The sequence below is a fragment of the Bemisia tabaci genome, chromosome 2 (genome assembly GCF_918797505.1).
Source record: "Bemisia tabaci chromosome 2, PGI_BMITA_v3".
NCBI lineage: Eukaryota > Metazoa > Arthropoda > Insecta > Hemiptera > Aleyrodidae > Bemisia > Bemisia tabaci.
Window position 1 is genome coordinate 48985732 of NC_092794.1, and position 20427 is coordinate 49006158.

A 20427-nucleotide genomic window follows, 5' to 3' on the forward strand; every position below is an offset into this window, starting at 1 on the left:
TTATGATAGAAATACATTTCCAAAATATCCAATACAAACAATTTTACTATCTCTTAAAATAGTAAGTCGAATTCTAAAAATAATTTTTTGACTGTCATAGATAAATATTTTTCAATGAGCTTTGCTAAATGGAATTACGCCCGATAGGAATCATGTACCTCTCTTAAACTCAGCTTTACAGAAATATTGAAAGAATGATTTTTTATTGCATTTGCAGACAATATATTTTAGGGACCCTGCATGACTATCTTCCCTATAATATAAAAGTAACTTTCGGAAATCAATGCTATACTTGCCTCATGATGACTGATGGCCAGTGAGTGAAGAAATTGGTTTGGCAATCCCAACCTAATTCTCAACAACTCGCCTAACAAAAGTTCACCCAGGCATCCATCAGTCACCAGTGGGTAAATTTTATTTGATTTTTTGCTCAACAAATTACTCATTAATTTTCATCAGGCGATGAAATGTGTTGATGTCCGATCTTAACTTTTGACTCTCCCGATTACATTGGTTTGATTGTCAGCGCAGGGTCTTTCAAATATATTGTCTCCGATTGCATTGATAAGATCTTTAAGATCTCAAGTGTTTCCTTTTGAAGAGCCTACAAATTATAGTTTAATTGTAGGTATCATGATACCGACCATGCGAATCTTCTCAACTCGATGTGGTTCATTGCCATCACGTTCCTGAGTGTCGGCTTTGGTGACATCGTTCCTAATACGTACTGCGGACGAGGAATTGCTGTCAGCACCGGCATTATGGTAAGACTAATCGGGCCGTTATCCACTATTTAACACCAGTGGCGTGGCATGCTTTGTGATTCATCGATCGATCCGTCATTTAAAGCTATTGAAAGGATCGATTAACAGGGTGTTCGCAATGAACGCCTTCATTGTCGATTCTTTACAATAGCTTCGAGTGGGAAATCGATAATCGATCATTCAGGCCTTGCCACTGTTCAACACTAACATTCTCTCCCAAAAAATGCCGATAATTTGACCTGCTAACTGCAGGTTGCACTTAATCTCCTGTGGTTGCAGATAGAACAGGAGATAACCATCTAAAGTCTTGATGCTCGATATAATCTACCTATTTAATTCGCCGAGAGAATTCCATCCATATCAGGATGACTACAGATTCAAAAAAAAATTCTGGCTTTTCCAGGTTTCCCTAACTAAAATAAGCATGGTTCTCCGATTTTTCACATTGATGATCTGTATCCCATAGGATAAAAAATGAATAGGGGCATAGGCGGAATTATTTTTTTTTAAAATACATCGGTTTAACGATTCAGCTCACTAACTAAACGTTTTAAAGGCTCGTACCCATTTTTTGCGATTTTAAGAGTTTTAAATGGTTTCTGATCAATTCTCGTTAGATTAGGGATGTTTACACTGCAAGTTGGCAACGCTGGGAACGTCTGTTAAAATGTATGTGAAGCATCGTTTGAAAAATTTTAAGCGAAATAGTCACATCTCAGTGGCAAGGCGTGAATGATCGATCATCGATATTTCCCCATTTGAGGCTATGGTTAAGAATCGATTATTAAGGTGTTCCTTGCGAACACCCAGTTCATCGATGCGTTTCCATAGGTTTAAATGGCAGATCAATCGATATATCGCAATGCACGCCAAGCCTCTGGTCTCATCTACATCGGGAGTTTTGAAAAAAAAGGCCCATGTGCAATACTGTAAGGAGGACTGGGAACACCTTTCTTCAAAACTTCCAATGCAGAAGTGACTACAAGGTTGCAAGGTTTGGTGCTAAAATAAGGATATTTGACATGGATTTAATTAGGGGAATATGCTGATTGTTTAGCTTTGTCTGGCAACAATTAGTGACTGTTCTGCTCAACACCATTCAAGTGATGTTTATCGAAGTGGTGAATCGATTATTTATCATAGTTGAATTGAGGAACTATTGTTTGCCAACTTAATTTTTCATGCTTTCTCGCAATCGGAATAGCGTTTCATACAAATAGTTCAACCCGCAACAATGGAAACTCTTAGAGCATTTATTGACTAGTTCAGTGGAATGGTGATATTCGTGCCCCCTTGTGATTTCTGTCCTCTTTTTTAAAACAAACACACTTAACCTGCAGATCTTCATTTTTGCATTTACTTTAGAGATTTTTCGCAGCTGCTTTAGTTGTCGTTCAGTGTGTCCGTGGTTTTATAAAATCAGCTCTAAAATATATCTCTTCCCGTTTTCTGTCATTTTTCGTCTTTGAGTATTGATTACTTTTTTATACTGACATTATTCTTATTCGCCTAATTGTAAATCGATTCATTTTTCCCCATTAATCAATTGTGTCTGTATTTACTTCAAAATTTTGAAACTTTTTCACACCTTTAAAGCATAATTTCTTTTTCATACCTAATTAAAAAAAAAAAAATGAAAATGAAAATGAAAGTCAAACGAATAATTAACGATGAAGCATTCAATAATGGATTAACTGGGCTGGGGCATAAAGATATGGTAGGACTCAATGTAGATCTGCTTGTGGTGTCTTCTTCTCTTTTCAAAAGCCCTTGTCCATGAATGTGAAATTGATTACTTTTAACGATAAGAGAAAAAGAGATTTTAAGTTGTTTTCGGTCATGAAAAACGAATAAAACTTAAGGGATAAATGAACTTTAAGTACGAAGTTCAACGCTTACTTTCACATTTAAAATATTTTTCTGAAATATACATTTTTGGAAATTTTGCACTTCGTGCGGCTACCCAAGCTCAAACCAACTCCTAACTCGTTTTTTCATCTAAAGGGTTTACATTTTGCAATCGAGAACTGCTATTTTTGGCGCATCCATAAAAATATCTGTCTACATGAGAAATCTAGTGACAGATATGCCGTTTCTAAAATGAATCAGAAATAGTATCTCCTTATTTCAAAATACTGTCCGAGGGGCGATACCAGCATGAGTCACATTCCACAGACACCGCTCGACCACCAACGTCGGGACTTTACTCAGAATCTTGAGGAGAAAAAAAGTGCTCACGTTAATCTTTTGTCTTGACTGCAGTTCTAACCGGGCGCTTTTGACCTTTTCAAAAATTTAAGAGAACTCAAAGCGAATCTAAATTCTAAGTGAACGGGCTCTACTGATGATATAAAGACGGCAGTTCAAACGTTTCCTAAGATTTTCTTCCATGAAAAATTCAGCCAAACCAATGAACAGAAGTGATACGCTGTGAATGATAGAACACGTACTTAGAGAAGCAGAGAACTCGTAAGTCATCTGATGAAGAGTGAACATTACTCCTCTCTTTCTCAGAAAGGATTTCTAGTCGGAGGTTTCCGGATACAAATTGAATTTAGAATCTAGTTTTGAACTTTATCTCTTTCCTGCCTAAATCGCTGAATTATTGACGAAATGAGCTTTGAGAGGGATTGTTTAAAAGCTAAAGAGTATTTTTGAAAGTTGTACAAGTTGCAGTTTGCTCATTTTATTAGCCCGGCTCGCGATCGAGTTGAAACCGCCCCCGAAACATCCTTCGGGGCTGATTTTTGAAATTGATAGACAAAGCTATGGGCAAAAAAGATGAAGGGAAGATAGAGCGATCCTATCAGTCAAAACCGTTTGTTTCTTGTAGACCAAGGGGGAAAATTATGTACTATAACTATAGGGTCCTTGTTGGGTTGCTGTTAGTTCGTCTATAAATACCTTCCTCTGTCCATTGCAACCACCCACTTTCACCAACAGGATCGCTCGTTTTTCTTTGTCCATTGCAGCGTCTATTAATTTCAATAATCAGCCCGCAGACTTGCCTCCTAAAAAACTTAGTTACTTGCTGGTCAACGCAACTCACTTTGTGCACTCCATATCCCACAAGCAAGTTTGCGTGATACCACTATTCGAACTTCGGCGTGTTGCGGAGTATCATCGTTATTTGAAGGCGCTTTGAAAAACGGAAGTAAGACAAATTTTACTGCGCCAACGTTCTTCCTCATTTAAATATCACACAAGGAAGTTTGCGTGATACCACTATTCGAACTTCGGCGTGTTGCGGAGTCTCATCGTTATTTGAAGGCGCTTTGAAAAACGGAAAGACAAATTACACTGCGCCAACGTTCCTCCTCATTTAAGTATCCCGAAAGCATTTCACAGTGTATTTTAGCTTTTTCAGACGATTTTTCTTGTGTTTGTTTTTTCGTCGTACTATTCGAGGCTATTCATCTTGTTACTTTTACTCCACAAGCGCACCTCCAGTTTGAAAAATTTCGAACCTCGAACATCATCGTCCCTTCTTGCATTGGGCAGTATCCTTTCCACCTCCCTTCCTTCCCCGTCCAGTCATAAGCCAGTCGTCGAATTTATGACTTGGAGCTTATGAACCAATATATTTCTCGGCGGCAGCAAGTGGAGGTCCCACTGATCCGATTGCTTGCATCATTGCTTTATTATTCTTCATTACGAAACACAAATCTATATACACATACACACGTCTACACAAAAACCGCGTAAGATCCGTCACAGTAGTGGTCGTAAAACTCCAAGGGGTGAGTTTCCCGACTCTCCGGACGGATGAGCGTAGCTAAATTCCGCAATGAGTCCCGTCTTTCGTAGAATCCAATGCTTTTCCCGGCTCATGTGTAGATTCAAATACGCCACTACATCGAAGGAGCTCCAGTCGGAGGGAACGGTCGAAGCTCCACCGATAACCGCCAAAACTTAGCGAAAGAGGACCGCTGCGTATTGATCTTCCGAATGACTGATGGTTCATTGCTACATTCCGTGCTTCTTGGCTAAACTTTTGTATTACAGAACTGCTTTCATTTTGCGGGGTTGCGATTCTTTTCAAACCGCAATTTTAAAAAAAATAAACGAACATCGCCAGAGTTTCCACACTTTCCTTTCCTCCAAATTCCTGGACTTTCGTTCACTTTGCCCTGACTCCAAAATTATCGAATTCCTTGACTTTTCTTGAAACTCGAATGAGCCTTCCTCTTGGATTTTTTCTTTTTAATTAATCTCACGTCTACTAAACGCTGCTCCCAAAGTTTCCTAACTTCCAGGTTGCCATAAATTTCCCCGTCGTTCCGGGTTTTTCAGACCGCTGAGAGCCTACCCTATACAATGGGTATATTATGACTGGATCATAACAACGCAAGTTTACAGGATACGTAACGCTGGAAATAGGTTCCTTTTGCCCCCATTAACGCATAATTAACACAGGTCTGCACCCCCTAAAAAGAGACGTGACGCCAAATTTAATGTCCCTCAAATTTGAGTTTAGTGATGAATTTCGCTTAGGAATTGCCACCTTTCCTTGGTTTATTACCTTGGATTTTCGAAAATCGGCGCTATAATACGCGCTCATTGCAGCGTTATGTTACGCGGCTCTGAACGCTCCCTCCTTCTGTAACGCATCCGTAGACCTTCATCCCCCTTCGAGCGTTACTCTTAGTCTGTAAGGCTGTCCACTTTCCTCACCAGCATCATTGTAATATGATGCTGGAAAACCAACACTTTTCCTCATTTAATCGCAAGTAAAAATATTCACATTTTGTCGTTTAACCTTGCAACCCGTTTCACTTGAAATCGATTTTTCTTTACGTACATTTAGCAGAGAAAAAACACTGTTGCCAGCTTGCAAGAATCGTTTTTGACCAACAAGAAGGCCATTTTCGAATCTATTCGATTATCAGAAGTGAATCAATTGAATTTCCTAGTCGTCTGTATTTCGTCTCCCGAGTTTCATAACTAATGATTTTTAAAAAATGCAAAATATCGATTAAGATGGAGTTAAATGGACCCATCTGTTTCGTAGAGCAATGTCTTCAAAGCCGTGTTTGGGCGTATTTTTCTCGCGGCTCAAGTAGCAATGATTTTAACCCATCACAATTTGAGCGTTGGATCAGCTATTGCAATGCTGCCATCCGAAATTTATTGTTATGAGTTTACGATGAATCGAGAGCTGTATGAACCGAGATAGATAGCCATCTCGATTTTTTCCCTTTGAAATAAACTCCTTTATTGATGCCACTCCTTTAAGGTGTTATCGGCGGTAATTTTGAAAATTTATGCAATTGTATGCCTATGCAGAACCAATAAACCCGCGCTACCTCAATTTAATAAATAGCACATTCGCCGGTGAAGAATGGTACCTTAAAATTTCTCCAGCACAGAAAAAAACTATCTTTTTCTCTGTATTGAGAGGCTCTACTGATAACAATAAACTTGATTTTACCAGCGAATTTCTCTGATGAAGTGTCAATACACTACCTATGTTATGTGTCATTTTTTACAATTTCCCAAAACAGTACCAAAAGTACAAGATTCCCACCAAATATTCTTGGCAGTTGCGTTTATTTTGTTCTTCTTTTATTCGTGGTTTCTTCGCACACGATCATATCATCGCCCCGAAATTATGAACCCTTTCGAGGTATCAATATCCGCTGAATGTCTGATTCATCTAATTACAAGTAGTAAAAGAGATTAAAATGTTCGGTCCTTTATTCAAGTGTAAAATAAGACTAGTGTGTTCGTCAATTAAGCCTTCCAACGCATTCTCACAATAAATTAAGCTACGTAGTTTATTTTTAAGAGCTTTCAAATACCTATTGAGTAATGTTTTTTTTACGAAACGCTAGGAAATATTTTGCTGAGCGAGAGATTGTGTGATTGACTTTTCAGGGAGCTGGATGCACAGCCTTACTGGTTGCCGTTGTCTCACGTAAAATGGAGCTCACGCGAGCTGAAAAACATGTTCACAATTTTATGATGGATACTCAACTCACTAAGCGCGTAAGTATTCAGTTTAATATTTTATCCTCGTTACTAAGTAATCAGCCCCTAAGAGGAGGGAGTGTAGGGGAATGAATTTAATGTGGTGTCGATTAACTATTCAAACATCCAACACTGCCCTGGTAAAAATTGGCAGTAGAATCTGTGTTCCGAAATACCATAGACCTACGGCCGGCTGTAAGATTTCCAATAGCTTCTTTAGCCGGCTACACAATTTCTTATAGCCTTTTATAGCCGATGGCGATTAAGCAACTCAAAGCCAGGCGATAAAGTGTACGCTAAACGTCACTAATTACGGATGCTAGGACTTAGTGAGTTTTTGGGCCACTGCTCTCTTTTTGGGCCGTAGTATCTTGATTTATTTTGCGCAGGAAGCTCCGTACTTTTGATGGATGCCTGCCATCCCTAATATATTAGAGCGCCTTCAGTTTCGTATGATACTGTGCAATACCTTTGGTGTGAAATAGTTGCTTCCCAGCGCTGCGGTGCGGCAGGCGGGCAGCCAGCGCGAAACGCGCATTGGCGCCTTCAAACCTAACAGGATACTTCACGCGTTGCGCAATGCGTGAAGTATCCCTGTTAGGTTTGTAGGCGTCAGTGCGTCGCCGCTCCGCTTTGTGTTAGGCTCTAATATTTAATCTGGCGGAGTCAGCGTTATTCAACTCATGGTTTTGAAATGTTTGCACATCCTGTATGGATTATTCTCGTTTTAATTGATGAAAAAAAATATGTATTAAAGGAAAATATAACGTGTGTTTTGTAAATATTAAGGTGGTTCCATATCAAACTTAATGATTTCTAAAGCACACGAATTTCTACACAATTTCTTATAGCCTTTTATAATCGATGGCGATAAAGTGTAAAGCCCGGCGATAGGAACTATAGCCCGGCTGCATAATTTTTTATCGCTTCGTATAGCCCGGCCGTATGATTTTCTCCGCATTCTACAGCCAGCTATATGATTTTCTGTAGCCTTCTTTAGCCGGCTATAAGAATTCCTATGGTATTATGAAACGCAGCTCATACCGCCAATTTTTACCAGGGTGGAAAAAAAGTCGCTTGGATCTAGAATCCAGACTCATAAAAACATTGACAAGAAAAAATACTCTTGATTCAATCGGATTTTAACTTAAATCAAGAACCAAGCCTCTTAATTTAAGTGGATTTCGTTTTGATTCAAGCAAAAATCCGATTGAATCTATAGAGTATTTTTTCTTGTCATTGTTTTCAAGAGTCTGGACTCTAGATTCAAGCGACTTTTTTCCAGTGCAGGAATTAAATACAAGAATGTCCAAACTGTTTCAAGATTCCAATTAGGGAGCTGAAGGAATCTTTGATCACTGTCATTCACAAGAAAAGATAGTGACAACAGTCGAAAAAGTTTCATTTAGGAATTTCAAAGAGTTACTTTAATTTTGTGGGGGTTCATGTAATAGAAGCATGGACTTCAAACACCCCCTCTCCCCCCCCCAAAAAAAAAAACAGATGGTATTTTTCGGATTCAGCTATCTGAAGTTAATGAAGTTCGATCGTCAGAACTTGAGTTCGTTTGTATGTGTTGGGTAATAGGTGGTGGTAAAATAGTTGCAAGTGCAGCACAGCACGCAGGCAGCAACGATTGACTCCAGATCGAGAAAGTAATCGAAGCTCTTGAATAGCACATGGGTTTGCGGTCCAGGAACGTTTACTAATATTAAATTTTGCGAGAACCATAGTGATGCCTTTAATTTTCTTTAAAACCAACTTCCAATCTCAAAAAAAGGTCTCAAATTTTAGGCCGTGATGGAGGGAATTGCCGCTCTCACGGTGAAAGTTCCCCTCTGTATCCATTCGAACATTCTATGCGAAATTGAACATAAAAAATGTACATAGTTCGCAAATCCCTATCGTATGCAAGGGGTACATTGCAGCATTGTAGAATGCGGATGATACGTACTTACATAGGTTTGCTGTCTGTCTTGTTTTTCAATGTGAATCTATGTACATCTATTGAGGTGATTTTCACTCAATTTTCCACTGTTACAGCTAAAAAATGCAGCGGCAAACGTTCTGCGAGAAACTTGGCTGATATACAAACATACTAGGCTAGTAACGCGAGTCAACCCGGGTCGGGTGCGAACCCATCAGCGAAAATTTCTCCTAGCTATTTATGCGTGAGTATTAACATACCAATCTACCGAGGGTACGGGAAAAAAGGTCAGCAGAATGGGCCTGTTGCAAACTTTTGCTAGAGCAAAACTAAGAGTTGTTTCCTGCAGATAATGCCTCAAAAATCACGATGAGCGCATCGGCAAAGTCTGAAATGCACTCATAACTTCACAATCTGCGTAAGATTTTTGCGGTTTTTTGAGCTTCCCGCTTCGAAAACGATACTACGGTACAGGTGAACATTTTGTTAGAGGAGTCGTTCCATCGGCGACAAAACTCATCATGGCCGACGCCAGTCCGCCAAAACATGTGTGAAGGGACGAGATAACACCTGAACAGGATTAAACCATATAACAATCGGCGTGTTTAAGTTCATATTTTCCTCGCCCGCCTTAATTGACCTTGAACTCTCCTCGAATTACGCGAGGAACTGCGCAAGCGTCGGCCATGATGAATATTGCCGACGATGGAGCGACTCCTCTAACAAAATGTTCATCTGTGCAGTAGTATCGTTTTTGAAGCGGGAAGCTCAAAACAACGCAAATTTCTTACGCAGATTGAGAATTTATGAGTGCATTTCAGACTTTGCCGATGCGTTCATCGTGATTTTTGAGGCATTATCTATAGGAAACAACTCTTCATTCTGCTCTAGCAAAACTTTGCAACAGGCCCATTAACCGCACGTATTCTATTTGATTCTTTACATTCCAATACTCTTTGATAACCTTAATCTAAATTACTGCTACATCAGTGATGAAATTTTAATTTAATTTAAGGAGAGACATGAGTATACCTTCGCCATGTAAAATTGTCTGATGCTATGGTACGATTTTGTCGGGTTCTACTGAATGGATTTTCAGCAAACAAAAATTTGTTTGATTTCTTAGAGTTTTTTCTGGCTTTGGGCAAGAGGACTTTTAAAATTCCTAAAAATTGAAATTTTCATAAATTTTTTGAAAAAAAAATTAATAAATAAAAAAAATTAGGAAGTGAGGTGGCAGACTCATTTTTGTTTTTTGAAAAATAATAAGGTTCATACCTACTCTCGTCTGTAGGTAACGAAAAAGGTCAGAAAAAAACAAAAACAGTTTTTGAAAATCCATCCAGTAGATCCTGCAAAAAAGGGCCTCAGGGTCGAAAAACGTTGTTTTGAGAACAACCTAATTTTTTTGACCAAAATGACTCTTGACACGTCCCAGAAAATAGCCGTATCGACAATTTCTATTTAAGAACAGCATTGGCTATTTTTACTAAATTCTTAGTACCTTTAACAATTGTTTGAATGAAAGTTACCATACTGATGATACTGTATCACTGTGCAAAGAATCAAATAAAAATCAATCATTGACATTTTGTGTTTGTCGATTGGGCAAGATAATGCGGTCGAAAGTTGAATGACGTCATCTGATCGGTCAGTTTCGTCAGTCGTCATCGTGCCTACAAGATCGCCAGGTTGTGCAATTAAACATAGATATTTTATACGGATTTACATGGAGACAACTTCAGATTTTTTAACCTTACCTGGCATCAGTATTGGATGAAATCGATGACAAGCTATCGGCAACCCGCTGTGTCGTCAATTCTGCCTTTCTTTTTTGACATGTAGCTCTTATATAAGACAAAGCAATTATTGCGGAAGGTCTAGAATATTTTTTGTTTATTTTGGGCTGAGTTTTTCCAGTCAAATTGTTCATTCAAATTAAAATAAAATTTTGGTGATATGATAGGTCACAAAAATGGGTTATAGGACATTTCGTCAACGATTTTTTGTCCGTGCACCTGTTTTCTCCAGTAATTTACGTCCACGCGTTTTTTCGGCACGAAAGTTTTGGTCCACGTGCCAGTTGAGGCCCAACGTTAATTGGCCCACATGTAAATACAAACGACAATTGCTCACGACGTTTTTGGATGAAAATGTATAATGTCTTGGAAGAACGAGGGTTTGCTTGTTTTTTTGTTTTGTCTGTTTGGTCCAACGGAAAATAATATATAGTTGAGAGTTTTGGTAAAAATGGGGGAGCGTCAATTCCATGAGACAAAATTCACTAAAACTCTCTACACCTCTTTGGTGTAACAGGTCTTAATTATCTTTCGAGAAATTCCCACCTTGTTATACCTGAACCGGATAGACCTCTATATTTGCCTCAGATAAAGACTCTCAGATTTTTCCTGTGTGCGATAAGTATCTTGATTTATTTTGCGAGGAAAGATCTGTGCTTTTAAAGGATGCCTGTCATTCTTAATACGTTCAATTTCGTATAATACTGTGCAACACCTCTGTTGTGAAATAGTTGCTTCAGGCGCCGCCGCACGGCGGGCGGGGACCAGCGCGACGCGCGCATTGGCGCCTACAAACCTAGGTGGATACTTCAAGCATTGTGCAATGCGTGAAGTATCCACTTAGGTTTGTAGGCGCCAGTGAGCCTCTCGCGCTGGCAGCACGCCCCTCCGCTCTGTTAGGCTTTAATATTTATCGTCGCATAGTTAGCGTTTTTTAACTCATGATTTTGAAATGTTTGCACACTCTGCGTTGATTATTCTCATTTAAATTGATGGAGGAAAATATGTATCAATTTATCAAAGGAGAATAATAATATAATGTGTGTTTTTTTAAATATTGGTGGTTCCGTGTCAAATTTAATGATTTCCAAAGCACTTTAATTTTTTCTTTTACATTTTGTGCTTTTATTGTGCTGCAGCGAGGTGTACGCGAAACCAAACGCTCAAAATTTGACGTATTTGACTCTACAAGATCGATGTACAAATGGGTTAAAAAATTAAAGATTGCGTGCTTCTTGGTTTTTTCCCTCTTTTATTCATTTTTGCAGTTTCTGTCGGCACAACTGCGGCTCATCGAGATTAATGTCGCTTGGAAAAGGTTTTACAAATATTTGCCACGTTTTAAAAATATACATGTTTTCAAAATGAAGTAATAATTTCGTAGAGAAAAAATTAAAAAAAAAAACCTTTACATATATAAGATATATTGTACATCGAATATTTTAAGGATAGAAATAAAAGCAAACATTCACCAATGGCAATTTAAAAAGATGATTCAAAAGGAGAAAGTAATAACATTTCATTTAGAAAATGAGCAACCATAGCAACACCTCCTCCTCTCTCAATTTCTCATTTCCATACTGTCAGTATAATTTTACATACCGACTAAAATATAACGCTTGGACCAAGTCACTGTTGCTTATTTTACGTGTGGGCGTAAACTGCTGGACAAAAAAGGTGCGCGGACAAAAAATCGTTAACAAAATGTCCTGAAACCCAAAAGTTTCGAAAGTCATTGGGATGAAAGTAATGAAAAAACCGTTGAATTATGCTACATTCAACTCGTCATGGATCTTTAGAATCAGCTTCTTCTTAAATGAAAATATAATATTGAGACTTCGAGAGAGTCATTTGGGCCTCCATGAAGTGTTACATCCAAAAAAATGTAACTATCAAAAATTTATAGCTACGTTCTTGTTATCTATGATTGATTATTCTCGATATGTTGTTACAGCTTAAGAAAAGTTAAGATGGACCAACGAAAACTCATGGACAATGCCAACACAATTACTGATATGGCAAAGGTGAGAGCTTTTATGCAAAATTATCCATAAATTCGATAGAAACAAATGGTGGCCGTTCCCGGAAAATTTTAAAATTCAGAAGTATCGGTGACTGCATTTTCTTCAAACCACTGAACAAAAAACCACAGTTTAAATTGTAAGATTTGTAATTGCAAGAAGAGAGATCGTTTCGGTGAGGATATTTGCGGACGTTATCTTATTTTTCTGGATGATGCGTGTTTAAATGCGGGTTGAAAGAACGCAACTTTGAACTTGTTTTTCGTGGATCAACAGTGTTCAAATAATCGGGAAAATTCGTGTGAACTAAGAGTGACCTTTCTTCTCTCTAAATAAACGAGTTTTAAAGAATACCAAACAAGCTCATTTTAAACGTCTATCTTTGGGAAAAATATTTAGTGCATTTTAAATACCTACTGACTGCGATTTTTCACCGAGAAAAGGAGTCCTTATTTGTGCAACATACGAGATCCCTGTTAAATTGCCAAAAATTCCAAGTGGCGCCATCCTATGAGGAGCATACCAACTCATTCTCCATTAACCCTAGGAAAAGAGCTATTGAAACGATTATTTTCCAAATCACGTGGGCGCCAAAATTGCGAATGCGAGAAAAAAAAGAAAACCCGTTTTATTCGCTTTGTTGACAATCTTCGAATTCCAAAAAGTGTATATTCTCTTAGAAGGCTATTTTAAGATCAGACATGATTGATTATACCAGAGAAAACAACCCCTCTACCACCAAAATAGAGATAGGCGCTCGCGTGATTTCGAAAATTATCGGTTCAATTATCATTTTCGCATGTTCATCCAGCGGAGCAGAAGCGAGGCCGGAAAACATGGAAAATTCCCGCCAATCGCGAACAATGATCTGGAGGGAGAAACTTTTCGGGCATGATTCGAGGGTCCAGGACTCGGCTGCGCCACTGTAAAAGTGTTTTCAGTTAGAAATGTCAAAGTGAAAAAACCCGATCTACAGATGAGCACGGAAAAGATAAGCAGCTGGTCGGAACGCGACACCGAATTTGACGAGAGCTGTGCTGCCGGTTCCTCGCAAAGCTCTGTTCTTCCACTTTACAACCCGCAACGAAAATAGGGCGATTTTCGGAAACGTGGCATCGCTGCGCGGGAGCGAGAGAGGGAAAATTCGAAAAGGAGACGAGGAATTGGACTCGAACAAAAGGCCTCCGGGTGTCAGGAAGGGAGGGGGAGATAAAAACCAAAGAAACGAGGACTAGTCCAAACTTTGACGTGAAGGGTGGTCGGGGAGGGGGGAGGCGGAAGAGAAACGTCTGGTGAGGCGCACGATTTATCAAAGTCAGTGTAACCTCAGAAATTCCTCGTCAACCTATCATACCTGCATTGCACTGTAAGTACTTCACTGCCGTGCGCCGTAACGTCGTAAGGACATCCGAAAATTGCCAAATCTCTCCGGATAAAATATTTATTTTTGAGCATGGTCAAGATGTTCCCTTTGGACAATGTGAGATGCGGTGGATTGAGTTGCAGGTGAATCTCTCTGGAAGTTCAAGGGAAAAAATGACGATTTTTCAGGAAATTTTCACTTAAGGCAAGCATTTAAAATGGACCGCGTTCAACAGAAAGGAACCAAGGCACATCAGCTATTGCCAATTTTAACTGGGCAATTTAATTTTTTACAAGGAAACGTTTGTGCGGATCCCTTTGAAAATGTTAAGGAAATTGCTCCGTGCTATGGAGAAAATTCACTGAAATTTGCACGAAAATCCGCACAACTGTTTTCATGTAAAAAACTAAATTAGCCAATTAAATTTGGCAATAGCTGATGTGGCTTGGTTCCTTTCTGTTTAACGCGGTCCAAATAACTATAAGAGGGGCGTTCTTAAAATACGTAACGCCAGCGTCGATTCTTGAAAGTTGGCTAAAATGATGTTTTTCCTCCATGTAAATGAATGTAAACCAATCAATTCTAAGTGAGGCAGTTTGCCTCACCTAAATCGATATTCAATGAATTTAAATGGAGGAAAAACAAAGTTGGCAATTTGCAAAATGGCCACTGCCTAACACTAAATATTTTTAAAATCCCCTTCCCCTCTGAAACGCTTTGAAAACGTCAGTCCCTATCCTGCGACTTACTACACGTGAAACCGAAAATGTGTTACGCTCCTCCTCAATCCTCCTCTAAGAAAGCTGAATGTTTTATGATCGGCCTCCGAGAAATAAGGCGGCGGCTAAATTTCGATTTTTTTAATTGTGATGTTCCTCACAGCCGCCTAAGCACAATCAATTTTCAAAACAGACTTTTAAAAAAGACCTTTTAATGTGCCAATCTTGAAAAAAGTGGGGTTTGGCTGCCGGCATCCATGGAGGTACATCTTCGAAAAACAGGAAAATTAAAAACCCAATCGCGTTTCACCGCAAAAAATCCCGGCGCATTCTCTTACGTTCAAGGTCATAAAATCACGAACTGCAAGACAGAAATAATTTTTCCACGGGTCAAGTATTGATTGTCCATCCGACTTGGCTGACGTAAGAATCATGTAGGTGTGTCGGAGGAAATTAGCAATCATCGGCAAATGCAATCTGTTTATGTTGAATACAGAAAAGTAAAAATTCGAAGGTAAAGAAACGATGTCAAATTGCTGATTATTATGCTTTGAATAAACAGACGTTTTTATTTTCTCTGCTTGAATGCATGGTACCAGCTAGCATACTCCCGAGTGCGCGTAGTGAAATCAGTGACCTTAGTTGGGTTTGGTTAGGTCACGCAACTAAACTAACTCCTAGGCAAGGCGGAGAGTATCTCAGTATTTGAAGGCGCTCCAAGCCGCCGTCGTCCTTTAGAAATTCTTTACCGATGAAACGTTCGCCATGTCGGTGTTGGGTACTGCAATTCCTTAGGTAAATGAGCACGCGTGCTTCTTGCAAATTGTCGGTGATTGCTAATTGCCTGTAACAGATGCATCTTGGAGACATTAAAGGAAAAAAATAATCGCATTTACCGCGGAAATTCCGGGAAAATTCTCAGTTCTCTCTATCTATCGCACAGTTACCTACAACAAAAAAGGAATGGTTTTTCTGCAAAAACTATTTTTGTCCTTCCGGTTTGTCTGCTGTATCACATAGAACTTATGTGTAACGGTATCAGCAGACAAACCGGAAGGACAAAAATAGTTTTTGCAGAAAAACCATTCCTTTTTTGTTGTAAGTAACTGTGCGATAGGTAGAGAGCACTGAGAATTTTCCCGGAATTTCCGCGGTAAATGCGATTATTTTTTTCCTTTAATGTCTCCAAGATGCATCTGTCACAGGCAGTTAGCGATCACCGACAATTTGCAAGAAGCATGCGTGCTCATTTACCTAAGGAATTGCAGTACCCAACATCGACATGGCGAACGTTTCATCGGTAAAGAATTTCTAAAGGACGACGGCGGCTTGGAGCGCCTTCAAATACTGAGATACTCTCCGCCTTGCCTAGGAGTTAGTTTAGTTGCGTGACCTAACCAAACCCAACTAAGGTCACTGATTTCACTACGCGCACTCGGGAGTATGCTAGCTGGTACCATGCATTCAAGCAGAGAAAATAAAAACGTCTGTTTATTCAAAGCATAATAATCAGCAATTTGACAAATTTATGCAATACATAAATTATTCAAAAAATAGGTATGCAAGGAAAACTGACGGCAAGCGTTAAGGCATTATGCCTCCTGTTCTGTATTAAAAGTAAAATTGACGTCTTAATTTAGGTACATGGGATTTTTAAATTGTGTGTTAGGATGTTTTTTGCTTTTTTGGTAAATAAAAAAAGCTTAAGTAACAGTTCGTGCTTTGAAATTATTTTACAGACTCAAACTTCCGTTTATGAAATTGTCTCAGAGATGAGCGCCAGATGTGATACTTTAGAGGGTCGCCTTGTAGGAGTAGAAGAAAAGCTACTAGCAATACAAGAGCAGGTAAAATATTATGAGAAAAATCTCCTATTCTAACTATTCAAGGCGGATAAAGAATGGTGGTCGCATTTCGTACCCTCTGGACGTCACACGGTATCGGGTACATCGGGTACATGAGCTGGCCGAGGCCGGGGGGGCCGACTCAACCTCGGATTGCACGGCATAACCCGTACCCTCCTGACGTCACAACGCTTCAAGATGGCAGCCAAAATCGAAATGCGACCACCATTCTTTATCCGCCTTGCTAACTATTTACTTTTATGAAATAAGTAGATGTAATATTCTTGATCTGCTGAAGAAGTTGTCTCTCGCCTTTCTTCACACATCGAACAAAATTAGGGATACCTATCGCTTTTTAAACGGCGTCATAGGTGTTGTAGTCACCAATGCATCTAATAAATCTAAAGGGTCAGTCGAGTGACAATGGATCAATCCACTGACTCAACTGATCATAATTACCTATTGAAATGATTTACTTGAACCCAGGACAGTGGTTGTCACGTGACATACCTACCTACCTTGAAACTATTTTTTTTTTTTTTTTTTTTTTCAATTTTAAATTAAATTAAAGATCATGAAATAATTGTTTCACAAATTCGACCGTCTACAGAGGCAATATCATCTGGTATGATGTTTTTAATTTTTTTCTTGAGTTGAGAAAGAAATTGGACCATGAGACTTGGTAGAAAACTCTCTCTGGTACCTTCCTAGAAAATCATATCCTAGTAGTATTTTGTACTTAGAATTTTGTGGCAGTATTTTGATACCAACAGAGGGTGCAAATCTGCATTATAATCAGGCAGTTTTGTGCCCTAAATATAGAAGATTAGAATATTAAATAAATCCTTCTTAAAATTAAAGGTTTTTATGACTGCTGTAATTCCACTTTCGTTTGGCATTTTTCTGTGTGTTTTCAGTTAAAAATGGTTATGATCCTATATTCTCTGGTGTTCATGACTCAATTCTGAGTTTTTGAAGTCTAAGATCCTTTTTCAAGCATATGGTCTTAAATGATGATTGATTCAAAATCTGAGTTGAATCAAGATCCTGTACTTCAGCAGAAATTTCAGACTAATTTTCTACTTTCTCCTTTTCCTTTGAGTAAAAGCAACATGCTCTGAAGTGTTAAATGATAATGGTATATTTTTCAAAAAGTTATTTTGAGTCATTCTAATTTTTTTAGATTGAGCTTCTTCCAGACCTTCTGAGCCGATGCGTCCAACAAGCAGCGCAGCAGCAGGTGCAGTTATCAAGTAGTGCAGAAAAAGCAAATGAATCAAAACGGAATTTTCTGCATCCAGAATCAGCGGCCATGCAGTCAACATCACCGAGTCATTGTAATTCCCCTCTCCTCTCGCACTCGAGGAGTGTACCCCCAAATACCCCTTATCAGTGGCCCACTAGTCCCATTTTGCCCCCTATCAGCAGCCGCACTCCACATTTAGTACCAGAACCACTTCAACCTACCTCTAGCTGAGTGTAGCTCAACTGCTACCAGTGGATGGAAATCTGTTCTTTTTGGTAAGTACTCATTAATTAACTAGAGGATTGCATCTTGCGTGTTTCAATAATATAAGATAAATAATTAATTAAAAGATATTCCAGAACACGCATACTTATTATGAAGAATTCACAGTGTATTTTCCCAGATGCATTTTGGCTAAAAGCCATCTTCAGCAAGAAAAATTCACAAAAACACAAGAAAGAGCACTATATAAAGATAAAGATGTATCACATGATGCATGTTAAAGACTATGATCAAAAAAGCCAAGGAAAGGTAGTGAAAGAGTTACCAAAAAAATTGAACACAAACAAAAATGTGAAATTAACATTCAGGTGGAACAACAAGTGATCAGGATCGAATTATGTAAACAGCACTGAGAGGGACAAAATCAGTCAACATAGTGCACGTCGGAGAGATCTAGTTAGAAAATGCATGCTACAGAGTAGTGAACGGTTACTTTGAGAGATCCACGCATAGGTCTGTTACGCTGGACACACTTTTCTGTAAGTCAATAAACATAGTCTACTCATTGATTCCTCTAAGTACATACTACGTACTGGATTTTTTACACTGTCATTGAATCAACAAATACGATAGAATAATGTTTAACCATTGCTTATTGTGCTAATGAAAAAACTAGAAGGACGTATAAAAAATCAAGACACTTTAATTTTCTACTTCTTTATCCAACAATAAAGGAACTCATAGAATCTGCAGAATTTTAAAATTTTAACTGTTTGTCTGCTGAGGATCCATAAAAAGTTAGATAATATTAGATTCTTTTCTGTTCTTTTTGCAGGTGCTGTGTTGGAGTGTAAAGTGATATTTTAAATTCTACTTTAGAATAATGTAAATAAAATATTGTTTTGGTTACTGTATTAATCTGGGATCAAAAATGAAACATTTGATACCAGTAATTCATTTGTGCCTATGTGCTGGGTCAAAGTTCAAAGATGAAGCTCTGAACTCAGGCATGCTGTTAGTCATTCTCTATGAATAAGTAATTTTATTTCTCAATATCATGTTATTTTGTTTATTTTAACAAATTGTCTTTATTTAGTTATAGACTTTCGATTTGCTCATTAGTTGTTATTTTTCAATAAGCTATAGTAATTTAATCCTTGAATTAAGTACTAAAATTACTTTAGACCTTTCAGTACAAAATAAAAAAGGTTACAACTGACGAATATCCAGTTTTAACTGCTTACTTCAGAAGACATTTAAAGTTTTGTGAAGCAGTTTGTTGTATTTCTTGGTATGAAGTTACACTTAGGTAACCCAATATTTCAAGACCAGACCTAAGAATGTTGAAGAAAAAGTACATTTGAATGCAATTCTATAAGATATCAGACACTTGAACCTGAGCATAAGTATTCAATAATTCAATCATATGGAATATAATCCTCTTTCTAAATACGTAGGCTGTCCCAGAACAGTTGACCTGGTTTGAGACAGCAATCTTAGCTATTGAGATGCGGTCTCAGGGACATTGTAGTCCATACCCTTAGCTTATTTGGTCGATGATTCATGGAGTTACAGAGACTTCACTAAAATGAGAGGGGAAAAAACTTTCATGATCTCCTTTATCAGCAGATGTGGAACTCAGACCAGAGTAACTCGTCATTCGATTTGATATTTCTCGAAGATCCCAAAAGCACAGAACCTTCATAAGCTGACTTCATAAGCTGACTAATGTCAGCTTATGAAGCTCTTATACATAGAGAAAAAAGGAGATCAATGGACTAGAGGATGAATCGTTTTGATCTATAAGATTCCTGAACTTCTACGGGAGAAATGTCTCATGAAAAGTCAGAAATCTGATCATTAACTGATACTGGAAAAAATCTAATCACTGGAATTTCATTTCGTTTTCATAGCATGTAGGGCAAAAAATCAGAAAATTACAAGTTTGAGTTGACCTGTTGGCATCAACCAATTGATTCACCAGCCGATGTGCCCTCAAGTTATGCTATTGTCCAGGGTGCCGGAGTTTTCTTCATTTTTGTGAAGGTAACAGCACAGTGAGGGGTTAAAGACTTTGAATCCTGAAATACAGAAAAATCTTTAGACATGTATCTTCGTGATTTCTTTGACGTTCTTTGTCACACTATCATCAAAAACACTTCAAATTTCATCCAGCTATATATTCAATGATTTTCCACAATTGGTAGGATCTCATGAGAGCTGGAGGGTGTCCGGCGTTAAAAAATGTTACAAAGGGGAAGGTAGGGGGGTCAAAAATTCCAAAAATATTGCGTTACATAATTTATGAATGCCTCCCAACTTGCATCAATACTATTTTCACGATGAATATTCTCCAAGCAACATGGGATCTCACATGCATTTGACAAACAAAAACTAGTCCAAAATCTTCCACTTTTGCTTCGTGTATTTTCATAAGATTAATGGAACTTGGTGAATTTGCAACAAAATATTCTTAAGACGTCTCATTGTAAGGCAAAGGGTATGGACTACAACTTAATATAAACTGTACCTCAATAGAAGACATAGTTTTC

At 38.3% G+C, this 20427-nt stretch overlaps 1 protein-coding gene across 4 annotated transcripts in view; it reads left to right on the forward strand.

Moving 5' to 3' along the window:
• The window catches only part of SK (small conductance calcium-activated potassium channel), a 398226-nt gene extending 379379 nt beyond the window's left edge, over positions 1-18847 (forward strand). For 3 of the 4 annotated variants that reach the window (XM_072297495.1, XM_072297494.1, XM_072297496.1), the window contains 6 exons: positions 6642-6752; positions 8778-8905; positions 12415-12484; positions 16303-16410; positions 17591-17928; positions 18711-18847. In XM_072297495.1, coding sequence (XP_072153596.1) covers positions 6642-6752; positions 8778-8905; positions 12415-12484; positions 16303-16410; positions 17591-17884 — 711 coding nt within the window. In that variant the 3' untranslated portion in view covers positions 17885-17928; positions 18711-18847. Of the gene's footprint in view, positions 1-628; positions 765-6641; positions 6753-8777; positions 8906-12414; positions 12485-16302; positions 16411-17590; positions 17929-18710 lie in introns of all 4 variants that reach the window. The other variant, XM_019061693.2, reaches the window with a different exon arrangement.
• Positions 18848-20427: the final 1580 nt, after the last annotated feature.